Source organism: Amphiprion ocellaris, chromosome 4 (genome assembly GCF_022539595.1).
Source record: "Amphiprion ocellaris isolate individual 3 ecotype Okinawa chromosome 4, ASM2253959v1, whole genome shotgun sequence".
Taxonomy (NCBI): domain Eukaryota; kingdom Metazoa; phylum Chordata; class Actinopteri; family Pomacentridae; genus Amphiprion; species Amphiprion ocellaris.
In genome coordinates this window covers 7,416,824-7,444,286 of record NC_072769.1, presented here as the reverse complement: position 1 = coordinate 7,444,286, position 27,463 = coordinate 7,416,824, and the positions used below count along the sequence as shown (strand labels likewise).

Sequence of the window (27,463 nt, the reverse complement as noted above, 5' to 3'; positions counted from 1 at the left end):
CACCTGAGTCGACCCCCGGCTGTTGGCGTCCTCCTTCGCCCACCTGTTGCTGCTTAAACCAGGCTGCCTCCGCTGTGAACCGGTCCAGAGCATCCCTAGAGTTATGGTTGTAGTGATTCTTAGTTACAGCTCGAGCCACAGAGGGCTCCGAGAAATAGTCGTCTTTTAGCCACAGCACCTACAGTGTTTAAAGAAAGTTTGGAACTTAGTTACCGTTCGAATTACCCTCCGCTTCGAGGAGGACTACTATAAGCAGAGTCGAGCCCAAGTATAGTTGCCCGGCCGGTAGGGGCCGCTTGGCATTTCTAGTTTGTACTCTCGAGTTAAGAGATAAAGGACATTGAATTTGATTGTCGTTTCTGAGTATTCTATTTTAAAGTACACTCGAGTTAGAGTTAAAGCACATTGAGTTTCGATTATCGTTTCTGAGAATTCTAGTTTAGTACACTCGAGTTAGAGTTAAAGCACCTCTAGTTTCGATTGTCGTTTCTGAGTATTCTAGGTTGTATACTCGGGTTTAGAGTAATGTATATCACGTGTTCAATTGTCGTGTTCTGAGAAGAACCTGTAAATAAAGACAGAGTAACACACGATTTCCAGACTGTTCATTCCCTGCACCTGAGCTCCCACAGAACCCCCGTAACACTTTAATATGAAAGCTTTAAAACAACTGCCTCACATTCACCTCCAGTCATTCATCCTACAAATGGTGCTGCCAGACAAATATTGTGTCGTCGAGTCTGAGAGCCAGAGCAGCAAGAATCTGCCAAAATCTTGCTTGTTTTATCTTTTCTAAAAGTAGGATCTTTTTTACATGAAACATTCATATGTCACTATAAATACAGTGATATGTCTGATTTTCCTGAAACTATGCTTTGTCATAGCTGACTGTTACCTTTCAGTTATTAATACCTTGATAGTTTATTGTTGACATTTTGCTGATATACGTTTGTTTCATCCACCTCCCTAGTGTCTTTGCACAATGTTTCGAGCAACTCTGCCTGATACTAAAGCAATACCCAGACTCACAGTGATGACACTAGGGATATAAGCCACAACTTCTTTTTGCCTCACACTGTGTTTCAGTCCTATATTTACTGCTTTTTTGACTCACTCTGATGCGCTCAGGGGTGTAATTGTGGAGGACTGCCTTAATTTCCAGCTGCTCTCCACGGACAGCAGAGTACGGCAGCCTAAGATCAATGAAGAATCTCTTCCGGACAATGATTTCTAATGGATCAGCCACACAGATACCTTAAATAGAGAAGATAAAACAAACGAAAAGATGAAAACAAAATGAATAAAATGAAAAAAATAGAAGATGATGGTGCATAAGTACATATTGTAAAAAATAAAAAATTTAAAATTCACACATGCAGTTGTGACTCTAACTAACTAAGGTTTGAGCACTGATTGAAAGACACTGAATGTTGTGACAGACACTGGTGTTTACGACAAAGAACTGGGACAGAATCAAGCCATAAATACGGCAGTTAGTGTATCTGCGTGAAACAAAGTCCAACTACTACAATCAGAAAAGTCAGTTGTGCAGAGAATCAATCCTCACCATGAGTTCTTGACAGACTGATACCAGTGAACTCCCATGTTGTGATTGATTCTGGCAAAGGAACATTTTGCTCTAAAAACGTGGTCTCACTGAAATCAAGAAATGCAGTTAGCAGTTTGAGAGGCAAAAGAACTTTCAGATAGATTTTAATGGTTGCATGATGTTTCAGTGCATTGCCATCCTTACCAATGAGGGTTGTGTTTCGGGCACGCTTGTAGTTTGTATTCAAGCCAAAACCAACTTTCAGGGAATTTTGTACGAGTAACAATTTCGTCACTGTCCATGTAACTGTCATCCTCCTCAGCTAAAGAAATCATAAAAAAGGGTTACTACTTTTCATAGAGGCAGAAATCTAAATCATTCTATAAATCTCCTGCATCTCTTGTGCCCGTCTCTTACTGCGAGCCAGTTGCAGGGCATCCTCTCTCCTTTCATTTTGCTGTCTTTCCATCTCCCTGCAGCAGTTCAGGAAGGCCTTGACGCAGCCCTGACCATCCAGGATGTACTCGCTGCGCCTCTTACAGCTGTATGAAACAGGGACATCACTCATGCCATCCAAACAGCACTCTCTTTCTTCTTTGTCCTCATATTGACTTGCTGGAAAGAAAGAGGTTTGTGGAGGAAAGAAGGAGCTAATAAATGATGGTTTACAACAATTAAGAATGTACACATTGTCCATAGAATGCTTGTAGATATAAGTATATTATCTTAACATATCACTGCTTTTTTCATTCTGACAGAACTGCAATTCATTAAAATACGCATTTTGTAACGGCCCCTTAAAAAGGTTCTTTGGTGTTGATTAGCACCTACACAGAGGTGTAAAAATTCAACTCAAACACTTCTGGAGAAATTTTGAGTGTACCAATGCAGCTTTTGCAGGTTATTATGTAATGTGATTATACATAAGGTATAATTTATTCATTCATAATTTGTTCATTTAAGTACATTTTATTTTGAAAAGCCAGCTATTTAGATTAGACCCTCAAACAAATGGTCACAGGTCAAAAACTGTAAGTCATATCAAAAAACTTCTTTAACTGTGTGAAACACAATCTTGTTTTAAACAAACTGATGTATTTTCTTGTACATACTGTATATTTTATAGATTTAGTGGCAAGCTAGAGAGACCCTACATTTTGATTTTCACTTGAAACTTTGGAACTCCGACATAATGGGATTGAATTAGAGTTTTGGTTGTCACACTGTGCTGTGAGAAGATTTATGAAAAAGAAAATTAAGTCCTGCAGCAATAAGACTCACACTGGGTGAAAGAGGACAAAAATGCCTATTTTTTATGTATATACTTTTCAGGAAGAGCAGAAATTGTGAGGAGACAAGGTTAACTGCACTTAAAAAAAACTCACAAATATTTCTGGTCAAAATTCAGAGTGGGTGCCAGGACCGGCCTTGTCAAATCCTGGATTTTCAAAAAATTTATTTTTATATATATATATACATATATATATATATATATATATATATATATATATATATATATATATATATATATATATATATATATATATATATATATATATATATATTTTTTTTTTTTTTTTCCACTCATTACATGCCAGTTTGCTTTAGTACATATCCTCAAACTCTCAAGGTTTGTTTTTCTGTGTGTAGTAATTGGTTAATTTGAGCTTTGATTCTTACCCAAGCTGGTTCTGACTTCCATTATAGTGATGGCTCGTTTCCTCCTGCTGTTGCTGCTGCTGCTGCTGGCGTTGCAGCTAAAATCTGGAAATGCAAAACACACTTCAATCCAAGTGTCGCGATACTGTTAAAATAAATAGTTTGAGGTAGGTTGACACAGCAGCCACAGACGTGTTCCTGTGTCCAAATATGCAGAAGTGTTGCAAACCTTTAACAGCTGATCTTTAAATTGAACTGACTTCATTGAGTAACATTGTCACTGAAAAGATCGTTAGCATTTGGGTGAGTTCATAATGTGCAGCAAGTCAATCTGCTGCTACTTTTCCATCACTTAAATACTTCACATTATTGTTCATCCCATGTAATTCTTGTTGCCATTCTTTACATACAGTACTGCTATACATTGTGCATGTCTGTAAGCATGTGTTTCTCTTTTTTACCCCACATTCTGCCCAACACTGAATCTCATGTGATAAATTAACCAAAGTGTAAACTAAATATGCATCTACTACACTGAGATAAGAAGCCTACTTAATCTGACAGAAATTTAGCACACTGTTTTATTCAAATCCATCCATTCATCCATTCATTCATTCATTTAAACTCAGAGTACACTGAGATACAGATGCCTTATTTATAATGTAGCCCAATATTGAAGGTCCCTGTTAAAAATAGATTCATAAGCCTAAATTATTGATGTGATATAAATGAAAAATATTTGGGACAATGTGATTTATATTTATTGCATTGATTTAATTTACAAAGGTCTAACCTCAGAAACCATCATGATAGTAAAACACATTTACTTGACAAACGACACCAGCGTATTAAAAAACAAAACAAAACATAACAGCACACACCTTCTGCAATACCTTTCATTTCAAGACTTAAAGAAGAATTTATTTTGTGGCGCAGTTGCTTGGACTTGCCAGTCAGTCCTCCTTCATTACAAGAAAGTCAGAGGAACGACACTGCAAAAACTCAAAATCTTACCAAGTCTATTTGTCTTATTTTTAGTCAAAATGTCTCATCTCACTTGATTAAAGATAAATTCACTTAACAAGCGACATTTCAGCAAGATTGAGGGATTTGTTTTAAGACAATGCATCTTAAATATCTTGTTAAGTCAAACAATCTTGAAATTATCTTGTTTTCAGTTAAATTTTTACGAGAAAACTTGAGATAAGTTTAGCCCTCATGTCGTCCTGTGGGTCACATTGACCCGTTTTAAAGTTTGAAAATGTGGAAAAAAGTATATTTTCACAGTGAAACTTCTGATGTCCACATTTTCAACATTTTTGGGAGATTTTTGAACATTTTTTGGTGGAAAAAAATGTGAAAAATGTTTCTTAAGAACATACACAAAAAAATCAACCAAAGTCCAGCAACTTTCGCTGGATTTTGGTTGATTTTTTTTGTGAATTTTCTTAAAGAAAATATTAGAAGTTTTACTGATATATATGTAATCACATTAGATATTTTTAGGATTTTTTGGAAGATTTTTCCAAATTTTTTGAAAATATTTACAAGACTTTCTTGCCAATTTTGGGGGATTTTTTTTTTTTTTTAAATAAAACTTTGGTGGGAAACTTTTAAGGAATTATTGGAATTTTCTTCCTGAAGGGAATTTTTTCCTGATTTTTTTCAGACAAGGAAACAATATTTTTTGGTGCCTGTAAATGAGGACAACAGGAGGGTTAATACATCTCAAATTAGGAGGTTACATGAAAGCAAAAATCAATTTTTGAGTTAAAAACTACTTTTTTTTTTTTTTTTTTTTTTTTAAGCATATCTGACTTATTTTAAGACACCTAAGCTTGACAAGTCCTGGTAAAATATAGCTTAAAATAAGTTTCTACAGCTAATTTTAAGATCTCAAGACTCGAAATATCATATCTTATTTCAAGAAATCTTGCCAAGCCATTTCTCACTTGTTCTATTAGCAGATTTTTTCATTTATTTCAAGGTAAAGGTTCCTTGAAATAAGTTTTCTTTCTTGTTTTGAGAGGGGCATTTTTTTCCAGTGCAGAAGTAGCGTTACCTATTCTGTGGGGCGTCCCAGAAGCAGTGTTGGTCTCAAACATCAGTCCAGCATCAAAGAAGACGTTTATGCTGTCCTTCCCTCCTCCTGGTGTGCAGCCGGTGTCGTACTTCTCCACGACGTCCCAAATCTGACAGGATGAAAGTAATCCAGAAATACAGACACAGAAATCTCAGTCAGGGGATGTAGAAATCAAGAATCATACCTTCTGTAAAGGTTTTTTGTTGTATGTTTATCTTGTTTTTCAAGCATTTTTACTAGTCTTGACTTTCACCACTTCAAGGGGCTATCAGTTGTCCAAAGTAAAAAACGTCACTTAAACATCTTAACCATAAATAGTTTCTGGTTGTTTCTTTTCACACATTTGTCACATTTTCACTCACTGTGGGCTTATTTTTCACTGCAATATAAATTCCTGCACTTCTATTAAAACCGCACAACTATCACTAAAAGTAGCGAGAACTCAAAAATAGATGTTTTTGCAGAATAACAGCATTTTAATGCTATAAATCATAAACAACATGAACATCTTGCACCTCTGTCTACTATTTTTGAGCCCTGCTGGGTTTATTATTTATTATTAAACATGTTTCATCTTCAATATGTAGAATATTTTATAACATATAGATATTGATGATATATCACAATTTTAAGCTTAGATGAGGTTAATTTTCCAGATGAAATTGCACATCACATGTGATTAGAAAACAAACAAAAAAACTGCATCACTTCAAACATTTTCCAGCACCAGTCACTTCTGAATTTCAACATGGGCAATGGCAAGACAGTGTTCATGCTACCAGTACTGCCAATATCATATTTACTGCACTGGAGTTACATCAGAAAGGAGCTTCTGTTGGTGCCTCTGTCTCTAACACAGACAGACACTTAATTTAAATACTCACATTCAACCCTACTGGCAATTTAGAGTATCAATAAACCTAACTTTATTGTGTTTGAAATGTGGGAAGAAACACCCACAACTCCACACAAAAAGGCCTCATCGAGTTGACTGTCAGCCAGTTGACACATTGTGATCTTAAATTAATCCCTTATCAGTCATTTTAAAAGACAACGACAAAAAAACCCAACCTTTTTCTGCGTCAGCCGGTGCTTGTTGTTGAGGACGTAGACGCCTTTATCGACTGCTACCAGTCCCACTCTGCTCTCTGGATCTCCTGTGATCTTCAGACCAAATGTGTTGCGGGGCTCGTAGGAATTTTCTCGTTTCGGTTGTTCTAATTTCAGCTAAAGACAGAAGAAAGAGTAGATTTAATTTTTCAATATTCAGTATCATTTTTATACATGCCTACAACTTTACTAGCTTGTGTGTGGGCGTCTTGTAGCACTAATTTAATAAGTCTGACTGTGTTACATCTCTCACCGATCCCATGCAGGAGTCTTCTACATCTATCCAAATAGAGTCTGATACCACTTCACCAGAATTTGGATGGTAGTAGGCAACAAGGCGGAATGATGGCAGCATTTCTTTGGTGATGGTGAGAGTCAAGGAAATAAGTATTTGACGTTTATTCCGGTGTCGGCCATGTTTCACCAGCTGACCTCTGCTCAAAACCTGGGGACACAGATTTACACAACAATACTTATACAGGCTGCTACACAAGCATGTACACACACACACACCCACACACACGCACACACACCCACACACACACACACACACACACACACACACACACACACACACACACACCTACCAGATATGTGATGTCATTTTCTTCACTTTCCTGCCTGTTGAGGTTTAGCCTGATTTTTAAGTTGTCTCCTAGTTTCACCTCTGCTGTGTCAACACCTGCAAAAAAACAACTCAACGCAATCAGTGCTGGACATTTAACAGAAACTCACCCATGACTAGTTGGTGTACTTATAAATGCAGTGTTGTTAACGTGATTAAAGCTGCTCCAGAACCTTCATTGTAACTTACCAATCACAGTGTTATTATGCCATAGCTTTGCGATATGGGGAATAATTTGGGGCAGTGGTGGCGCAATGGTTAAGTCTCTGGACTACTAATCAGACACCCGATGCGGCCACTGTTGGGCCCTTGAGCAAGGTCCTTAACCCTTCCTGCTCCAGGGGCGCTGTACCGCGGCTGATCCTGCGCTCTGACCTCCCAAATTGGGGGGGGGATATGCAAAAAAAATCTGAATTTCCCCTCGTGGGATTAATAAGGGATAATAAAATAAAAATAATAATAATATTAATTTAAAAATGGGTCAGTAGTGGGAGGAGTTTGTCTTCAGGGCTTTCTGGCAGAAAACCTTTCGAGCAAAGAAAGCTTCAGGGAATCAGACAGTGTATTATGAAGATGTGAAAGTGGAATCAGTTGTAACATATTGGATTATACTTTAGATAAATGTTATGTGCTAATCTTCTTTTCATGATTTGTCATTTTCAGACAAACAAAATTTGTACATGTTTAGAGTTACAGGTTGACTGCTGCTTGTGGTAGTATGAGATGTTTCTGTTTCACAGCAAAAGTCAAAAATAGAGATCTCAGGTTTGGATTTTCAAGCAAGCTAAGTTAGCAGGCAGCCACAAACTGGTGAGAGTCAAGGAAATAAGTATTTGACGTTTATTCCGGTGTCGGCCATGTTTCACCAGCTGACCTCTGCTCAAAACCTGGGGACACAGATTTACACAACAATACTTATACAGGCTGCTACACAAGCATGTACACACACACACACCCACACACACGCACACACAGTCTTGTAAAACAATCGTTGTGAGCCGCACCAGTTCCTATGGTCAGTTTAGGGGACACCATGTTCCTGATGTCCTACAGCCCCACAAAAAATCAGGCAGGAAGTAAAAAATATGCTGAGTAACCTTTTCACCTTGAATAAGCTTTATCATGAACTAAATTTTTATTACTGGCCCTGTGGTCACATTTGGGGACACAGGCAATTTGCATGAACACACAGAAATTCTGGATTTTATCATCATTATGGGGAACCTCATCTGCATGAACACACACTGCGTGTTGTTCAGTCTCTGAGGGGACAAAAGACAGAAACACACCACAAACCAAATTTCATTATGAATGACAGCAGTTCTACAGTTTCTGACTGAGGATTACAGTCCATCAGATCTGTCAGACAGCACCGAGACATCTCCAAACCCAGAGCCCTCCACACAGAACACCTCCCTCTGAGAAATGGAGCTGATAATCAGAGTGCTGAGTCTATGGAGAAAGATGATGGCTACTGTTCTGAACGTGGCAGACTGGAGTTGTCACACACAATGTAAAAACACAGCAAGAAAAATGCATTCAATGTGAACGTTTTAATCTGAAAAAAGTAATAAATCTGTGGTCTTATTAACACTGATGATTGTCTTCATTTTCTGAAAGAAATCTCAAGTACCACATATCAGTATTCAACTTTGTTCTGTGGCTATGCTTCATAAAACAACACCTGGTACATAAAACACTTGTGGAACAATGCAAGAAGACATTCAAGAATCTTCAAATTAATTACAATATGAAAAACAGAAAACCAGTTGTCCAGTTTCACCCAAAACAACTATATATAATCTTCCTTTTTTGCATTTGCAACAGTGGAATTAAGGTTTCACAAATCAGTAGCTATGTTTTCATTTTAATCTGAAAAAAAAAAAAATCTGTGGTCTTATTCACACTGACGATTGTCTTCATTTTCTGAAAGAAAACTCAAGAAATCTCAAATACCACATATCAGTATTCAACTTTGTTCTGTGGCTATGCTTCGTAAAACAACACTTGGTACATAAAACGCTTGTGGAACAATGCAAGAAAACATTCAACAATCTTCAAATTAATTACAATATGAAAAACAGAGAACCAGTTGTCCAGTTTCACCCAAAACAACTACATATAATCTTCCTTTTTTGCATTTGCACCAATGGAATTAAGGTTTCACAAATCAGTAGCTGTTTTCAGGACTCTTTAGCCTCTCTGGTCTAATCTAGTCCAGATTATATAGATTATATTATATAGATTATATATTAAAGGAGTGCAGATCCCTTCACAAGAAAGTGGAACTAATCAGAAAACATAAAGCAAAAACACTGCTCATGTGTCACCGATTAAAAAAAAGAACGCTAAAAGAAAAAAGGCACGAATATGATGCAAAAAATGCCTTTCTAATAGACACACTGAAGTTACCCAAGTTCTGTCTGTGGTTGATTAAAGGTCAGTAGTAAAGGCTCTTCATTAAGTAATCTGAGAGGGGTCCCTTTCACCAGCAGCTTTCAGGTGAAGACTTCCATCCTTCTGATGCAATTAGCCATTAAAAGTGGCTTCCAGTTGCTAAAAGTAGCAGTCACAATGGTTAAAAAAAAAAATTTTGAATTCCTATCACTCCCAAAGGTGTTTCTTGACCCTGTTTACTGCCAGTCTGGGCCTTGAAAAAACAAAACAAAAAAGCTTCTGGAATCCACTGACAAGCCACTGCCCTGCTCTCATTGCACAAAGGAGGACATTGAAGGCGAGCAGATGGATTCTTAAGTGTGTGTACAGTGTTTCATCATGGCGGCTCCTACCATCTGTGCAGGTAGGAGACGCTGGACCAGCTTACACGAGTGCGGAAGTGGTAGCCAGCTTGGAGCGGCTGTCTGCTTTGGAGAGGGAGGAGCCACAGGAGTTTCCAGCGAATACAGCAAACTTCACTGACTCAGCAGTGTGATGTTAACTCTCTTTTGCGTGCAGTAATTCGGTTGTGTACGTAGTACTTGATGCTTCTCCAGTCCCTGTGTTTGAGGATGTCAGGATAAGCATTGAAACAGTCCTCACATTCCGTTTTACCTGGAACCTGGCCAGACAGAATGAATCTCATCAGTTTCTTCTCCACAGCTTCAATTTCCTTCGCTGTCCATTTCCTCTTTACAACAGTCTTTCCTAAAATGAGACAGAATATTCAATGAGACACTGAGTGCAGTCCATCCATTCATTTTCCTAAACCACTTGCTTCCTTTTGGGATTACAGCCTGCTGTGCCTATCTCAGCAGTCGCTGGGTGGTGGACGGAGCTCACCTGGACAGGTCACACAGACAGACAAATCCACTCACACACACTCCTAAGGGCCATTTAGAGTTTCCAATTCACTTATAATGCATGTTATTAGTGGTGGTGGTGATGGTGGGGCTGGGTAGCACCTGGCCCAGCTGGGAATCAAGCCTGGGACCCTCGTGCTATGAGGCGACAGTGCTAACCACTACCCCACCGTGCTGCCCCTTGATAACAGTCATTCTTAAAAAATACAGTAATTACAAATAGGAACAAGAGCAAAGTTAATAAACATCAAGAAGTAAATAATTAAACAAAAAAAATCTGTCTTTAGACCAGATCTTAGAAAGAACACCCCCTTCAGGAGTATATGTTGAGTCTGCGGGTAACTTTAGCCCAACAAATTCTCTATTTTCCCCAGGTACATGTCTCACTGTATGACTGTAAACTACACCACAGATCACATTAATCAACACAACAGAGAGGAAACAGCAGTTGGTCTGAGCAGGTCTGACAAACAGCGGTGGGTTTCAGACATCACCTTTTGAGGCCGGCTGAGGTCTTGTTGGACGGTCTTGTCTTTTTCCTGTAGACGACATCGGACCCTGACGACTGTGGACTGCATTTGTTCCTGAGACAGCCAACCACATTTAGTCACTCCCAAGATACAAATAGGCAGAGCTGCAACCATTACTTCATCTATGTATGTCTCAAATTTCAGTCATTTGTTAATATAAAGTCTTTGTTAATATAAAAAGAAAATAGTGAAAATGTCCATCACAATTTTTCAGACCACAAGATGGTGTTCTCAAATGTCTTTTTTTATCTAACCAACACCCCAAAGCTCAAAATTATTTAATTTTCTGAGCTATAAAAGAGAAATGCTGCTAATTATCACATTAAAGAAGCATGAACCACTGAATGATCTGAATTTCTCTTTCTACATGAAAGAATGATCAATATTTTCAAAATAGTTCTTATTCTTCATTCAGTTTAAAAGCTGAAATGGCCCAAATCGGATTTGTCTTCCCTCCATGTTAGGCAGATGGGAGGTTTTCATGTCATATCTGATGAGTATCTATCAGACCTGGTCTTCATCTGCCTCAGATCTGATCTCTGTCCGAACCCTAAGCTGAATTTATAGGTTTGCTTTAAATGTCTCACTGCTGTGAGCATGTCAACAAAAACAAACATGAAGATGAGCAACAATGTGGACAGAAGTTATGGAGAGAACAGGAAGTGTAAAATCAGCTGAATCTGAACAAATTTCTACTCAAGCTAAACTGGAAGGAACATACTGCAACGCAGAACTTAGTCAAGCTAATGAGGGTTATTGTTGTGAACAGACAGCTGATACAGTTGAATCTGAGCATGTGTGACAGTTTAAGGACCTCAATGGTGTCTCATGCATGTCATTTACACAAACTAATGTCAACAGTCCAGACAACAAGATTTGATTTAATGACACATCAAAAGTGAGCACTAAGCTCTTGATGCTTTGTAATTGTATTGCTTGCTCCTCAGATTTAAAAAAAAGAACGAGTGCAGCATTTTCATCTATCATTATCTATGCATCACTTAATCTTCATTAGGGTTGCAAGGGGGTAGGTGGAGTCTATCCGAGCAGACTTACGGTGAAGGTTCACCTGGACAGGTAACAGTCTATCACAGGGCTACATGTAGACAGTCACACTCACATTCACACCTACGGACAATTTAGAATCACCAAATAACCTCAGCATGCTTTTGGACTGTGGGAGGAAGCCGGAGTAGTGTAGCATTTTTCAGATGTCAATTCATTAGGCATCAGCATCGTGTTTGCTGTGGGCAGACAACTTTTTTTTCAGTTTAAAGTTCATCCTCTTAGTGAAATACAACTAAACTGTACCAGCTGCTGTTTTTTTAATGGTTTGGAAACATCAGTGTACCTGAAGGTTTGCAATGAAATGGAAAATGACTTCATAATTATATCTGCATGTCAGTTGATACCTTGGCATGTCTCAGAAACTCTGGAGTCGTCGTCGTCACTGAGCTCCTCTTCACTTGGCTTTTCAGCACCAAGCTCTTCACCTGGCTCTTCAGCGATGAGCTCCTCTTCGCTGAGCTCTTCCACACTGAGCTCCTCATCACATTCCCCAGCTGCCTCTGTCAAAACAAATGTAAATCTTCAATCTTAGAATACTTTTCAATAGTGTGCTGATGAAATGTATGTCAGTGAGTGTTTTCATACCCTCTGGATCAATGTTAATTTCATCCAAATTCTTTCCTTGGAAATCTGCAATCCTTCCTTTTTCAAGGGCAATCAACACCTTGCTCACTTTGGCCAGCTGGAGGGTTTTGTCTGGAAGTCTGTAAAACTCACGGTGGATCCTGATGTCGTGGCCCAGAAAGTTGGCCAATTGATCCATTTCTGTGTTGCTCATGTTCAGTACAGTTGAGAGTGTGGCAGCATGTTTTCGTAACTTGGTTGAGGTCAAAGCCTTTGGACACTTCGCGCTGCAAGCAAGAGCAAAACTTCGGAGACAGTCTGACCCTCTGAAGTGAGTCATTGCTGATGGCCGTGCAAACATGTACTGATTGGTCCTTACTACTCCACAAGCATCTCGTTTTTTTGCCAGTAAATCCAGAGCATCCACCATTTTGGGGGTAAGCAAAATGGGGACAGCACGTCCTCTTTTCCCCCTGATAATGACCCTTGTAAAGTGTCTGCATAAAACTTTCTCAGCTTCAGAAAGTGCCCAGTCTATGTCTCCATGTGGGGTAGATGTGTCCCTTGTGAGGAAGGAAGAAAGTAGCATCCTTGAAACCTCTCCCTCTCTTCGCCTGTTGAACAAAATAATTTCAGCCATGATCACTTTTGCAAGTGCAGACCAGTTCTTTTCCGACGAGTCTTCCAACAACTTACTGCTGCATTCATCACAGTTGTTGTCCAGAAAGGCATGAAGTTTTTGCACATCCTCAGTGAACGGCAACATTGCTGGCACATTCCATTTTGCTTCTGAAACATTGCGTGCTGCTGTAGCAGACACCAACTCATGCCACTTTTCACTATGGATTTCTTGGAAATCTGTTGCTTTCTTCTCCAAAACTTTGTCTCCAGCAATTAAAGCCTGAACTTTGACAACTTTGGTGAGTTTTGACAAAGAATTTCCTATTTTTTTTGCAAGTGAAGGAACTTTATATGTTTCAGTATTTTCATCATATCCACAAGTAATTCTTACAGCTTTGACAACCTCCAGATATTTTCTTGGATCGATGAAATCTGCCATTTTCTTAAGTGTGGTGGCATTTCGAGCAGCGATCAACAGTCGTCCAAGTTCTCTCAGACTCTGCCTAATATAGGCTTGAGATGCATCAGATGATCCTTTTTTGTTAAGCAACTGTTCCCCAATTCTGATGATGTGACTGTCATTTTTTACAGCAGTTGTGATTTCATCAGCCTGCATAAAACTAAGTAGCTTCCACATCCGCTCACTGATGTGATTTGGAGCTGGTTCTGCAAAGGCGCAGAGAGCCTGGACTTTGTTTTTCCCACGTTTTGGCATGTCCTCTTTTGGTCGGAACTGGCACACGTGTACGTGTCGCCAAAGAATCCTACGAATGAAAAGCCCCTGGCAGTATGCACAGTGCATGTAGGCATCTCCCTTACTAGCTTTGCGTGGCTGTTTGGAAGCAACAAGTTCTCCTTCGCCCTTTTTTATGACAGCTGAATTATGTGCAAAATTTCCTTGGTTCCTTAAGAAATCAAGATGAAGTTTTCGTTTCTTTGAGCCCTTCGGAAAGCTAAAAGCTTCATATACCTGATGCTGATCAGAGTGTTTTACTTGTAGATGTCTTGCAATTTTGCTGCATGCCTTCTTACAGTACAGGCAGTAGTGTCTCTTGTTATACACTCTTTTCCCATTGTTCTTCTTAACACCAGAAACCTGAACCTGTCTCCCCACACATGCCTGAGCTTTCCTCAGAACTGGTTTCTGATTGATACCAGCACAATCTTCATCCTCTGTCCCGCCACACTCAGCATCGCTGCTATCTCCATCATTTCTATCCACAGTAGTGCTGTCAGGAACAGTGTCTTCTAATGCAGAAGCAACATCTTTAAGGACTTTCTGTCTTGGACACAATCTAGTAAAACTAACTGAACTAACACCTGATAAACTATCTTCACTTGCGTCAGCTGATTTAGGAATGTATTCCTCTCCACTGTCCAAGGAATCATAGAGCTCTTCTGAGGCTTCTGGAATGACATCTTTCATCTGAAAAACAATAAATAAATAAATAAATAAATAAAATAATCATGGGCAAACTACATATGCTTTTCGGTCATCTCTGATGTACATTAATGCCTAAGCTTTATTGTCCATAATGAAATAAATGTAAATTAGAAAGTTAAAGATCTTACAAAGATACTCTTTGTTCTTCTGAGTCTTGGTATAGGTTGATCAGAAACACTATCATCTTTGAATTGGGGCAGCAATCCGGAGCATTTTCTTGAACAAACTGATCCTCCCAATTCCTAAAAAAGTGCAAATTCAACATTCTACTCAATCATTGAAGGCAAGCAAAGCAAATATTTTTGTTATTATCTTGGTTTAAAGTATGATCACACTCTGCAATAAACAGCACACCATATTATGCTTAGAAACATGACCACTGTGTTAAAACCTCTCAGATTAAAGAATTTAACTTGCTGTCTGGAGAGATCAGATTGGAGCACTCCCTGAAGCTGTATTAAGTACAGAAAATGTTTTCAAAAAAGTGACTAAAGACTTCACTGCACTGAAAATCAGTTTACACAAAAGAACGGTAGCAAGGTAGCTTGTCACTTAACATGGTAAAAAACTCTGAACAAGGACAATTGATGTAAATTTTTTCCCCACTAGGTTTTATTAGCAAAACTGGTAAAATTTCTAAGCAATAAACAGTGTAAGAAACAGCATAGCCTATCATACTCTTTCTGAATAAATATTTGTGTCTGTTACACAAAAGCTATTCAAGACCATCTATTATAGCCCATATATCAACTGAGCATTCTTTGTCAAAAGGTTGTAGTGGAAAGTGCATTAGTTTGTAGCCTGTCTGGTGCTAAAAAACAGTATTTGTATTGTAAATGCAGCTTCTGAAATTAGGATTTAAAAAGATTCCTATGGATGATTATGTGTGCCACCTTCTAATAAGGAAGTGTCAGAACACATAAATGTGACTGCACACAACAAATAAAGAAACGTCAAACACTTAATAATGAATGCACACGTCTAATAAGGAAATGCCTGATGTTGAACAACAAATACATGTCTAATAAGAAGACCTCAGACACTGAATAACGTATGTTCCTTATTAGATGCATCTGGATTTGTTATTTGCTCTGTCCTGTCAATCAAACATATCACCTGAAGAATGTCACCTTGTGATTGTCATATTTACCTGTTTGTCCACTGGCGCAGCTCCAGTTTTGGGGACCCGTTTCTTCCGTGACTTGCCTTTCATTTTGCGTCTGGCAACGTCAGGAGTCTCATCACATGACGTGTCTGTCGATGCACCATTTCCAGTCTCCTGCAGATTGAAAGACTTGCGTTAATATTCTGCTGTACTGCACACCTCACACACTTCCTTAACCATATCTGACATTGTGGGGATGTGTGTAACTTGTACATCATGTCACATTTGTGGGGACACAATGACAATTTTTCTCTTCTGAGTGTTAACACACACATGAATCTTGATATAACTTACTTTGCGGAGACGACGTATTACGATTACATTTAGTCACTATTTTGGCATCATGCACCATTTGTGTCATGCTAACAACTAAATAGACATTTTCTGTAACAAAGTGAGGTCCCTTAGATTGCTTTGTGAGGGTCAGCCAAAGTGTCTGATGCAAGTCTGAGGATGGACTGAAGTGTTTGCAAGTTCTTGTCTCTGCAGAAATGATTTCACAATTAAATCAGGCTATGTGAAAATTCCTCGGCAGGGACACTTAATTAGCATCTTTTCTTAACAACATTAACACAGGGTAAAATACTTGTGATTGTCATATTTACCTGTTTGTCCACTGATGCAGCTCCAGTTTTGGGGACCCGTTTCTTCCGTGACTTGCCTTTTATCTTGCGTCTGGCAACGTCAGGAGTCTCATCACATGACGTGTCTGTCGATGCACCATTTCCAGTCTCCTGCAGATTGAAAGACTTGCGTTAATATTCTGCTGTACTGCACACCTCACACACTTCCTTAACCATATCTGACATTGTGGGGATGTGTGTAACTTGTACATCATGTCACATTTGTGGGGACACAATGACAATTTTTCTCTTCTGAGTGTTAACACACACATGAATCTTGATATAACTTACTTTGCGGAGACGACGTAATACGATTACATTTAGTCACTATTTTGGCATCATGGACCATTTGTGTCATGCTAACAACTAAATAGACATTTTCTGTAACAAAGTGAGGTCCCTTAGATTGCTTTGTGAGGGTCAGCCAAAGTGTCTGATGCAAGTCTGAGGATGGACTGAAGTGTTTGCAAGTTCTTGTCTCTGCAGAAATGATTTCACAATTAAATCAGGCTATGTGAAAATTCCTCGGCAGGGACACTTAATTAGCATCTTTTCTTAACAACATTAACACAGGGTAAAATACTTGTGATTGTCATATTTACCTGTTTGTCCACTGATGCAGCTCCAGTTTTGGGGACCCGTTTCTTCCGTGACTTGCCTTTCATTTTGCGTCTGGCAACGTCAGGAGTCTCATCACATGGCATGTCTGTCGATGCACCATTTCCAGTCTCCTGCAGATTGAAAGACTTGCGTTAATATTCTGCTGTACTGCACACCTCACACACTTCCTTAACCATATCTGACATTGTGGGGATGTGTGTAACTTGTACATCATGTCACATTTGTGGGGACACAATGACAATTTTTCTCTTCTGAGTGTTAACACACACATGAATCTTGATATAACTTACTTTGCGGAGACGACGTATTACGATTACATTTAGTCACTATTTTGGCATCATGGACCATTTGTGTCATGCTAACAACTAAATAGACATTTTCTGTAACAAAGTGAGGTCCCCTAGATTGCTTTGTGAGGGTCAGCCAAAGTGTCTGATGCAAGTCTGAGGATGGACTGAAGTGTTTGCAAGTTCTTGTCTCTGCAGAAATGATTTCACAATTAAATCAGGCTATGTGAAAATTCCTCGGCAGGGACACTTAATTAGCATCTTTTCTTAACAACATTAACACAGGGTAAAATACTTGTGATTGTCATATTTACCTGTTTGTCCACTGATGCAGCTCCAGTTTTGGGGACCCGTTTCTTCCGTGACTTGCCTTTCATTTTGCGTCTGGCAACGTCAGGAGTCTCATCACATGGCGTGTCTGTCGATGCACCATTTCCAGTCTCCTGCAGATTGAAAGACTTGCGTTAATATTCTGCTGTACTGCACACCTCACACACTTCCTTAACCATATCTGACATTGTGGGGATGTGTGTAACTTGTACATCATGTCACATTTGTGGGGACACAATGACAATTTTTCTCTTCTGAGTGTTAACACACACATGAATCGTGATATAACTTACTTTGCGGGGACGACGTATTAGTATTAAAATTTAGTCACTATTTTGGCATCATGCACCATTTGTGTCATGCTAACAACTAAATAGACATTTTCTGTAACAAAGTGAGGTCCCCTAGATTGCTTTGTGAGGGTCAGCCAAAGTGTCTGATGCAAGTCTGAGGATGGACTGAAGTGTTTGCAAGTTCTTGCCTCAGCAGAAGTTACACTATCGGTCAAAAGTTTTAGAACACTCCAATTTTTCAATTTTTTTTCTGAAATTCAAGTAGTTCAAGTCCAATGAATAACTTGCAATGGTTCAAAGGTAAGTGGTGAACTGCCAAAGGTTAAAAAAAAAAGTTACCCAAAACTGAAAAATAATGTACATTTCAGAATTATACAAAAAGGCCTTTTTCAGGGAACAAGAAATTGGTTCACAACTTCAAGCTGTTCTGCAGCAATAAAGGTTGATCAAGCTTTGAAAGTTAGTGCTACAAAATCCTACAGAAGTCCCAACTTTTCTAGATTACTTCCAACCCCCTCTGTCTGCATAAAGTAGTACTGGAACACACAGTGACACCATACCCTCCAGAGCATTATTTGAACAGTATTGTACTGCAGAAAGTAGTGAGTTGCTATAAAAATGGTGAGGAAAAGGCAATTAACAATATAAGAGAGACAGACCATCATAACACTTAAAATGCAAGTCTTTCCTACAGAGAAATTGCAAAGAAAGTCAAGCTGTCAGTGAGCAAAGTTTTCTTCACCATCAAAAGGCTCAGAAACTGAGGGAAACTCTGACAGGAAGAGGTCTGGAAGACCCAAAGCCACAACAGAATGAGAAGACAAGTTTGTGAGAGTCAACAGCTTGGTGATAGGAGCTCACAGGACAACAGCTTCAAGCACAGCTTAATAGTGGTCATGGTAAGAAGTCTCAGATTCAACTTGAGAATCTGCCCAAAGCAACTTGAATTGCTGGCAGAATACATACATACAAAATATAAAATCTGTCTAAAACAACCTAAAATGTGGCAATGACTAAACTTGTCCAAAATTACTTAGAATATTTCCAAAAATGATTTCAAATCTGTCTAAAACAGCTTAAAAGCTTTTCAAAATGACTTCAAGTTTGTCAAAATGTCTTAAAATGACTCAACATTTGACCAAAATGACTTAAAATCCACCAAAAACAAAATTAAGTGTGGCCAGAATAACACAAAATGTGTAGACAACAAATGTGGCTGAAATGACAAAACCTGTCCAAAATTACTAAAAGTCGTCTGCGCAACTTAAAATGTGGCCAAAATGACTCAAAAACCTGTCCAAAATAAGTAAAATGTGGCTAAAATGACAAAACCTAATCAGGCAGAATCAGAAGACGTGTTTGTGAGAGTCAAGAGTTTGGTGATAGGCGGCTCACAGGACAACAGCTTTAAGAACAGCTCAATAGTGGTTGTGGTAAGAAGTCTCAGTTTAACTGTGGAGAGAAGACTTGGAGCTGCAGGTTTGACAGGTGGAGCTGCAGCAGAAAGCCGTCGCTAAGACGTCAGAATAAGAAAAAGAGGTTTGCCTGGACCATGAAACACCACCAATGGACTACTGAAGACTGGAAGAAGGTATTATAAACTGAAGGATCTAAATCTGAAATCTCTGGTTCATCAGCAGGATTTTTGTAGTCGTCCAGTAGGTGAAAGGATGGTTCCTCAGTGTAGAACATCAACTGTCAAACATGGATGAGGAAGCACGATGATCTAGGGACGTTTTGCTGGATCCAGGGTCGGTTCTTGCACAGAGTGAGAGGAACCCTGAACTAAAACAGCTACCACAGCATTCTGCAGCTCCATGCAGAATCCTCTGGTATGTTCTAGTTGGTCTGTAGGGGTTCATCCTACAGCAAAGATAATGATGCAAAGCAGAAGTCCAAGCTATGCCAGAACTACCTTAAGAACAAAGAACCAGATGGTAAAAACATGGAGTGGCAGCACAGTCTCCAGACTTAAACCCATGGAGCTGGTTTGGATAAACTGGACAGAAGAGTGAAAGCAAAGCAACCTACAAGAACCACACATTTATGGGAACTTCTACTGCAGAGCAGGAAGAACTTCCTGAAGAATATTTGATTTCCATTGAGGAAAGAATGCCACGAGTGTGTTCAGCTGTTATATCTGCCAAAGGTGGTACTATGATGAGTCAAAAGTTTAGAATACATTTTGGTTTCTAAATCGATTTTTTTTAAAACTTGATTTGTTTATTTGTTCTATGCTTTCATTTCAGAGTATAATGAGACATTAACAAGCAGAAAACTGGAAAAATTGGGGAGTTCAAAAATTTTTGACTGGTATTATATGTCACAATTAAAACAGGTTCCCATGTTTACTTGTTTGTCCAGTGATGCAGCTTCAGTTCGGCGGCGCTGTTTCTTCCGTGACTTGCCTTTCCTCTTCTGACTGAGAACATCATCAGTCTTATGTGTCTCAACTTTTGCTTCGGAAACATCACTCTCTTCAGTTGACACATGATTTGCTTTTTGAGGCATTTTCAGGTCTAGGGAAATAAAAAAAAATAATTTTAAACTTTCTCCATGATACCAGCCAGACTCCATAACACACACTTGAAATTTGTCTGTTTCTGCCCAAAAGTTTAAATTTTCAATTTCAATTTAGTTTATTTGAAAGGGGACAGTACAATTTCATAAAACACATGATCACACATGGTTAAAAAAGCCAGAATTAGCCAGAAGGTTAAGTTTAGTGTTAACTGATGCTTTAAAACTTCTATAAAATGTCACAAAACATGTATTTTTATATATTTAAATACCCTTACAGTTTCTCAGAGCCATTGTGACGATTAAATGTCTTGTTTTGTCAGACCAACCGAAGATACTCAATTTACAGTAATATAACACTCAAAAAAGAACCAAATTCTCACATTTAAGAAGCAGGAACCAGAAATGTAATTCAATTATTCAAATTGCAGAATAGCTGACAATTATTTTCCTTTTAATCAGGTTACTGATGAATCAGCTCTGCTTTTTGATCAAATGTGACTGCTGTACCACATGGGTAAACTACCATTCATTATTTAATTTACACTGATAGTCTTATTTTTGTCTTACTTTATGTGAAGCAGAACAGTTGTTTCTCTTTAACTGCCTTTTACACATCACTGGCTGCATACATAATCTTGTGCAGCATCACATCTGTAATAGACATTACAGCACACATGCAAGAGTTTAACAAGATATGAAGTGCAGCTGTCTGCACAAAACAAATAATTTATGGAGAAACAGTGCATACCTCATGTAACGAGTGTTAGCTTATAGCTGTTTAGCTAACAAAGTATGGTAATTAGCTCTTAGCCGCGTTAGCTTCCACAGACAATCATTGAGCTAACAGCGCAGCCCGTCTAACAGCAAACTCACGTATTGCATACATAATCCTGCGTAGCACTATTAATTTTAAAAATAAACGATGTGTAAATGACACAGTAACACGAATCTAAGTATTTAACAAAAATATGAAGTATGGTTAACCACACAAAACAAGTATCTTACAGAGACACGTGTATAACTGGCATAACTAGCATTAGCTTATTGCGATTTAGCTAACGTAATTGCCGACTATAACGTTAGCTTACCCAAATATGACTACGTAGCTAACAAAGTAACCGTGTATAGCACCAAACTCATGTTAAATCCACATAAATCACATGACGTTTCTTATTAAACTTAACATAAAGCACCCCAGCAAAGTTACTCACCTACTTCATCCTTGGCTGTGACTCCGGTTCAATCCGGTTCTTCTCTGCAGCTCCTCCGTCTTTTTTTTTTGTTTTGTTTTGTTTTTTTTAACCGGGCTTCCGCTGACAGAAGGTCAGTCTGTGAACCTGTCAATCATCTGCTCATTTACATAAACGCCGTGCTTGCACGGCGAAGCCCCGCCCCCTGTAGTGCGGGTGAACAGGGAGCTTATTTGCATCATCAAAGAGTGTGTATGACGAAGCCCCGCCCCCCGGCCTGCAGTACCGGGCTGCATATTTTGTGGGGGCGCTGTGGGACACACACTTCCACACACATTTTACCGTATATAGTCACTTCTAAGACTTGCGCTCATATTCACAGGAGACATTTGTCTGCGCCTCTACTACATGTTTTGATGCTTCACCTTTGTGGGGACGCGATTTTTGTCCCCATGAATTCGTGAGTCCCCAGGACGAGACTGTGTATTCAATTTCGAGTCCTCACAACATTTATATTTACAAGCACACACACACACACACACACACACACACACACACACACACACACACACACACACACACACACACACACACACACACACACACCTACCAGATATGTGATGTCATTTTCTTCACTTTCCTGCCTGTTGAGGTTTAGCCTGATTTTTAAGTTGTCTCCTAGTTTCACCTCTGCTGTGTCAACATCTGCAAAAAAACAACTCAACGCAATCAGTGCTGGACATTTAACAGAAACTCACCCATGGCTAGTTGGTGTACTTATAAATGCAGTGTTGTTAACGTGATTAAAGCTGCTCCAGAACCTTCATTGTAACTTACCAATCACAGTGTTATTATGCCATAGCTTTGCGATATGGGGAATAATTTGGGGCAGTGGTGGCGCAATGGTTAAGTCTCTGGACTACTAATCAGACCCCCGATGCGGCCACTGTTGGGCCCTTGAGCAAGGTCCTTAACCCTTCCTGCTCCAGGGGCGCTGTACCGCGGCTGATCCTGCGCTCTGACCTCCCAAATTGGGGGGGGGATATGCAAAAAAAATCTGAATTTCCCCTCGTGGGATTAATAAGGGATAATAAAATAAAAATAATAATAATATTAATTTAAAAATGGGTCAGTAGTGGGAGGAGTTTGTCTTCAGGGCTTTCTGGCAGAAAACCTTTCGAGCAAAGAAAGCTTCAGGGAATCAGACAGTGTGATTATGAAGATGTGAAAGTGGAATCAGTTGTAACATATTGGATTATACTTTAGATAAATGTTATGTGCTAATCTTCTTTTCATGATTTGTCATTTTCAGACAAACAAAATTTGTACATGTTTAGAGTTACAGGTTGACTGCTGCTTGTGGTAGTATGAGATGTTTCTGTTTCACAGCAAAAGTCAAAAATAGAGATCTCAGGTTTGGATTTTCAAGCAAGCTAAGTTAGCAGGCAGCCACAAACTACCCTGAAACATCCATCCATCCATTATCTATACACCGCTTAATCCTCACTAGGGTCGCGGGGGGGGGGTGCTGGAGTCTATCCCAGCTGACTCGGGCGAAGGCAGGGGACACCCTAGACAGGTCGCCAGTCTGTCGCAGGGCTACATATATAGACAAACAAGCACTCACACATTCACACCTACGGGCAATTTAGAGTAATCAATTAACCTCAGCATATTTTTGGACTGTGGGAGGAAGCCGGAGTACCCGGAGAAAACCCACGCATGCACAGGGAGAACATGCAAACTCCATGCAGAAAGATCCCGGGAAAGCCGGGACGCGAACCAGGGACCTTCTTGCTGCAAGGCGAAAGTGCTAACCACTACGCCACTGTGCAGCCCATTACCCTGAAACAGAGTCTGGAAAACAATAACTAATAACGATTTAAGATATTGACCTTAGTGGACCATAAAAGTGATGGGTTAACCCTAACAGTGAAAGATTAAGAAAAAAGAAGAGCACCAGACGTAACTGCAGCAGTTGCACTGATTATTCTCAGTGGATCCCACATAAACAAAGGAGAGAAAACTAATTTAAGCACTCTTATGAAAATTCAGTTCTAATCACCCTTATTAATGATGAATTCTAGTTATCATTGACAGGTTCTCTGCTATCACGATGTCAAAACATTATATTTAATGCATATTGGTTCCAAACGTTGGTTATCGGCCATTCTCAGTTACTGATAATCGGCACTTGTATTGGTTCTAAAAACAAACAAGCAAACAAAAATTTCTTATCGGCCAAATACAGAATTCTCATCCAGTAGACTGGGATTAAGTCCCATGTGAAACTAAATGATTCTATAATGACTTAAGCTTGTTTAGGTTTCTCAAAAAAAACCAACTAAGGAACCTTTTAATCTAAACATCAGGCAACTCTTGTCTCTCTCTTTGTTCCACCAAAACAATTCCCTGTCACTATTTTTGAGGAGACATCATTGCTGCATCCTTGGCTGAGCTTCACCCAAAACAATAGTGTATTTTTTATGGAAATGCATACAGGCCAGAGTGTATAATCCCCCATAGCAGCATGATTATGAGCTAGTCAGACCATTCAACTAAGCAAGACTTGGTTAAAAGAGACCCTTTCAAAACACTGACAAGATTCTAAAGGCGATTAACCAGGCAGGAATCCCTGAATGCAAACTTCTACCATGCTGCATATCGCATCACAATAAAGTGATTGGTCAGTTGCAATGATGGTCCTGGAGCAATCTTAATTATGATGCTGTGGAAACAACATCTCCATGGTAACGTCATTCTCAAAAAGTTTACCACCTGGTGTCTGTGCAGAATACTCCTCACCTATGTGGATGAAATTGTTGCTTCTACTAGTGAATGGAAGAGCCGTCATATTGGCCGACGCTTGTCTCTCAAGTGTAATACCACGAACATCGGTCCTTGCCTGTAATTAAAGGCACACCAACAGGTTAGCATCCACAAACTAAAAAATAATTTAGGAGCACCTGAAAGGCATCAAGTTTACATTCTTCAATCCTTTTTTTTCCTGGGGTCAAAAAGATGTCTTGGTTATTTGCCAACAGCATTTCCATCAGTCTTAATAATCACTGAACTATGAGAATCACAGATTCTTGCCTACATTTAAATGTATACACAACTTATATAAATTGATTAAATCTTTGTCCGAGTCAAGCTTAGTGTAGCATGTCAAGATACATGGAGGTATGAGATCCCAGAATCAGCCACAAGGGTGAGACTCTGGCAGAATAACAGCTAAATAAGGGAACATTGTAATATTATAACCTGTGATTTATGATCAAATTTTGCCATAGCCCAATGAATGTGTTAAAGCTAACTCAAATACCTATTTTTATAATCTTTGTTTAAGAAGTAACTAAGTCAGAACAGCAACTCACTGTGAAAAGTGATGTTTTTGGTTACCAGGGGAACTGATGTTTTTGATAGATTGATTCAGATAGGGAACTAATGCTTTATGAAATGGAAATGCTTTTAAGAGTTTTGATTATTATGAAACCGAGATGTTTTAGAAAGAGTTTTGATTACTGTTAAACTAAGAGGTTTTTAACAGTAATGAGGTGAGAAGTCAAGAGCTAAGGTGAACTGGGGTCAAGTGTTCACGGTAAAGGTTATTAAGCTCGAAACAGACTTTAGGGATTTTTGTGAGTCTGACATCTGTTTCTCTGTTTACTGATCATGAGCCTGTTTTGGGTTGCAGATGGAAAAGGTACATTAATAGAGAAGTGAGACTGAGTGGAAGGTCCCAAAGAGTCCAAAATAGATTGAGTTCCTCAGACATGGAGGGGTCTTAGGATGAGTTGGGGGGGGGCAGAACAGTCCAAAATAGATGGTTTTAGTTCCTCAAACATACGGAGAGATGAAGTCATTGCTCAAGTTAATTTAGTATGAGATCATTGTGTATGTTAATTAAGTGTGCTGTCATTGCATGTGCAAAAGGTTCAGTTGTTGCATAAATTGCACTGGATCGAGACACGAGTTGGGAGTCGTTGCGAGGTGGTCACTTGTTGCAAGCCAGGGTAGAAATGCTCTGAGCAAAGGGGATTTTACCACGTAGCTTGGACGTGGTATTCAACATGATCTGCAAAGGAATATCTGTTCTATTGGAATTATGGACTGAAGGAGTGCTCTTTCTGCACTGTTTGAGGATTACGAAAGACTGTGATCTAAAAATAATGCTGACTGAAGGAACATTACTGAACTCTACTATTTCCGAGAGGAACAACACCAGAATGGATTATAACAAAGTTTTTGCTGGCCCAAACAACAAAAATGGATACAAGCAGATCTAAATCTGGACCAAACCCCCTCCACTTCCCTCTGGAGCCGGTGAGCCTTGGAGGCTTGTCGGTCTTCAGGTGAGCAGCCAGCGATGGCCACACCGACTGCTCTCCAACTCCAAATTACATAGTCTGGGTGATTATTACTCTTCTTGGATAAAAGCATAGCTCCAGTTATGAGTCATGTTAAGAAATTGGAAGAATATTATGTTTGATTGTCTGATGGTTCAAGAGCTTATGCTGTGCCCCTGCTGAAATATTATCATAAAATAATTATCCTGCAATTACAGTTAACAGACCGGAAATTCTATTTATTCCTATCATGATGATGAGTTAATTATTTATCTTCTCAGGTTGTATAAAGTCAGGTTAATGTATTCATTACATCAAAACAAAGGTTGTGGCAGGTTACCTAGTTGTTGGGGCCATGGGTGGCCTTTTTTAAACTTATCCTTGGGGTTATCCATTCCTTAACCTCTAAATTTAAACCTAGCAACTTACCAAGTACAAGATCCGTTAAGAGAAAAGCTGCTGTTAACGGACTTGAATGGGAATTAATTTGACCATTCGAAAGTGGCTACTCAGTTGAGTTAGTGATCAGAGGAAGCAGGATAGGCGTCCGGATGGAGGCAGTTAGAAGCTAGGCGAATTTTCTCGCTAACCAGCTTAAACGTTTCTCAGATCCCATCTGGGTTAGACCCTCGGGGCTGCAGGAACCGGAACCGTTAGATGGAGAGCTGGTCCAGTAATTCCCTGATAGTTAATTGATGAATTTAATTAATTTAGGAGGTTACTGGCCTTAGGATTTAACAAGAATTACGCTTCAAAATGCAAAAGATGCAAAAAAAGCATAGCAAAAAGACAAAAACATAAATAGCTGATTAAAAGACAGAGACAATAATTTGACACAGCAATGCCAAAGACTGAACAATCAAACAATCCTAAAGACATACTTTGACTAACAGGGATGCGAAGCTTTCCCCTGTATTGATGGAAACCCTAACCACGCCACTGGATTCAGTGACACCATGCACATCACCAGGCTCCACCACCACTGTAACATCTTTCGCTGGAGAGCCATCAGGATTTACAACTTCAATCTGCAATCATAGATAATAACAGCAGAACAATCAGAAATCAAATCATCTTACTAAAACATGTTTTATTACCTTATCAAACCATTGAATGAATACCGTAATCGTCTGTAGTAGTAGATACTGCGCAGCAAAAAGTTATGACTCAGACAGATCACATATGATCTAGAGTGTGGGGGATTTATAGAGCAGTGACATTTTGGAGGATGTAGTCATCTACATCTTTTGCTCTCATTTTACAAAGATGTAAATCTAAATTAGTACATTACCTACCGCCACATCAAACGATATTCCTGGTCTGAAATATTGTCGTGTTTTCTTGAAGTGGATGGTGTAGGGTGATTTGACAATCTGGATACCTCTCAACTCTGCCTCCACCATTTCACTACCTGTTTTTGACACATGCACATCACAGTCATTATACTTTGATCCCCAGTGCCACTCCTCTCACACTTAACAGTTCAATTTGTTTAATTCTGTAAACAACATTTATCACAGGAATGCTTAT

General features: G+C 39.2%; 1 protein-coding gene across 1 annotated transcript in view; it reads right to left on the bottom strand.

The window, feature by feature from the left end:
* LOC111584070 (complement C3-like) overlaps positions 1-27,463 on the bottom strand; it is a 64,974-nt gene that overhangs the window by 20,264 nt on the left and 17,247 nt on the right. Inside the window, exons 10-21 of the mRNA XM_023293322.3 lie at positions 27,229-27,344; positions 26,815-26,961; positions 24,390-24,489; positions 6,989-7,083; positions 6,655-6,846; positions 6,363-6,518; positions 5,271-5,400; positions 3,230-3,313; positions 1,967-2,164; positions 1,754-1,871; positions 1,568-1,656; positions 1,115-1,254 (exon numbers count right to left, since the gene is read on the bottom strand). Of these exons, the coding sequence (XP_023149090.2) occupies positions 1,115-1,254; positions 1,568-1,656; positions 1,754-1,871; positions 1,967-2,164; positions 3,230-3,313; positions 5,271-5,400; positions 6,363-6,518; positions 6,655-6,846; positions 6,989-7,083; positions 24,390-24,489; positions 26,815-26,961; positions 27,229-27,344 (1,565 nt within the window). The remainder of the gene's footprint in view (positions 1-1,114; positions 1,255-1,567; positions 1,657-1,753; positions 1,872-1,966; positions 2,165-3,229; positions 3,314-5,270; positions 5,401-6,362; positions 6,519-6,654; positions 6,847-6,988; positions 7,084-24,389; positions 24,490-26,814; positions 26,962-27,228; positions 27,345-27,463) is intronic.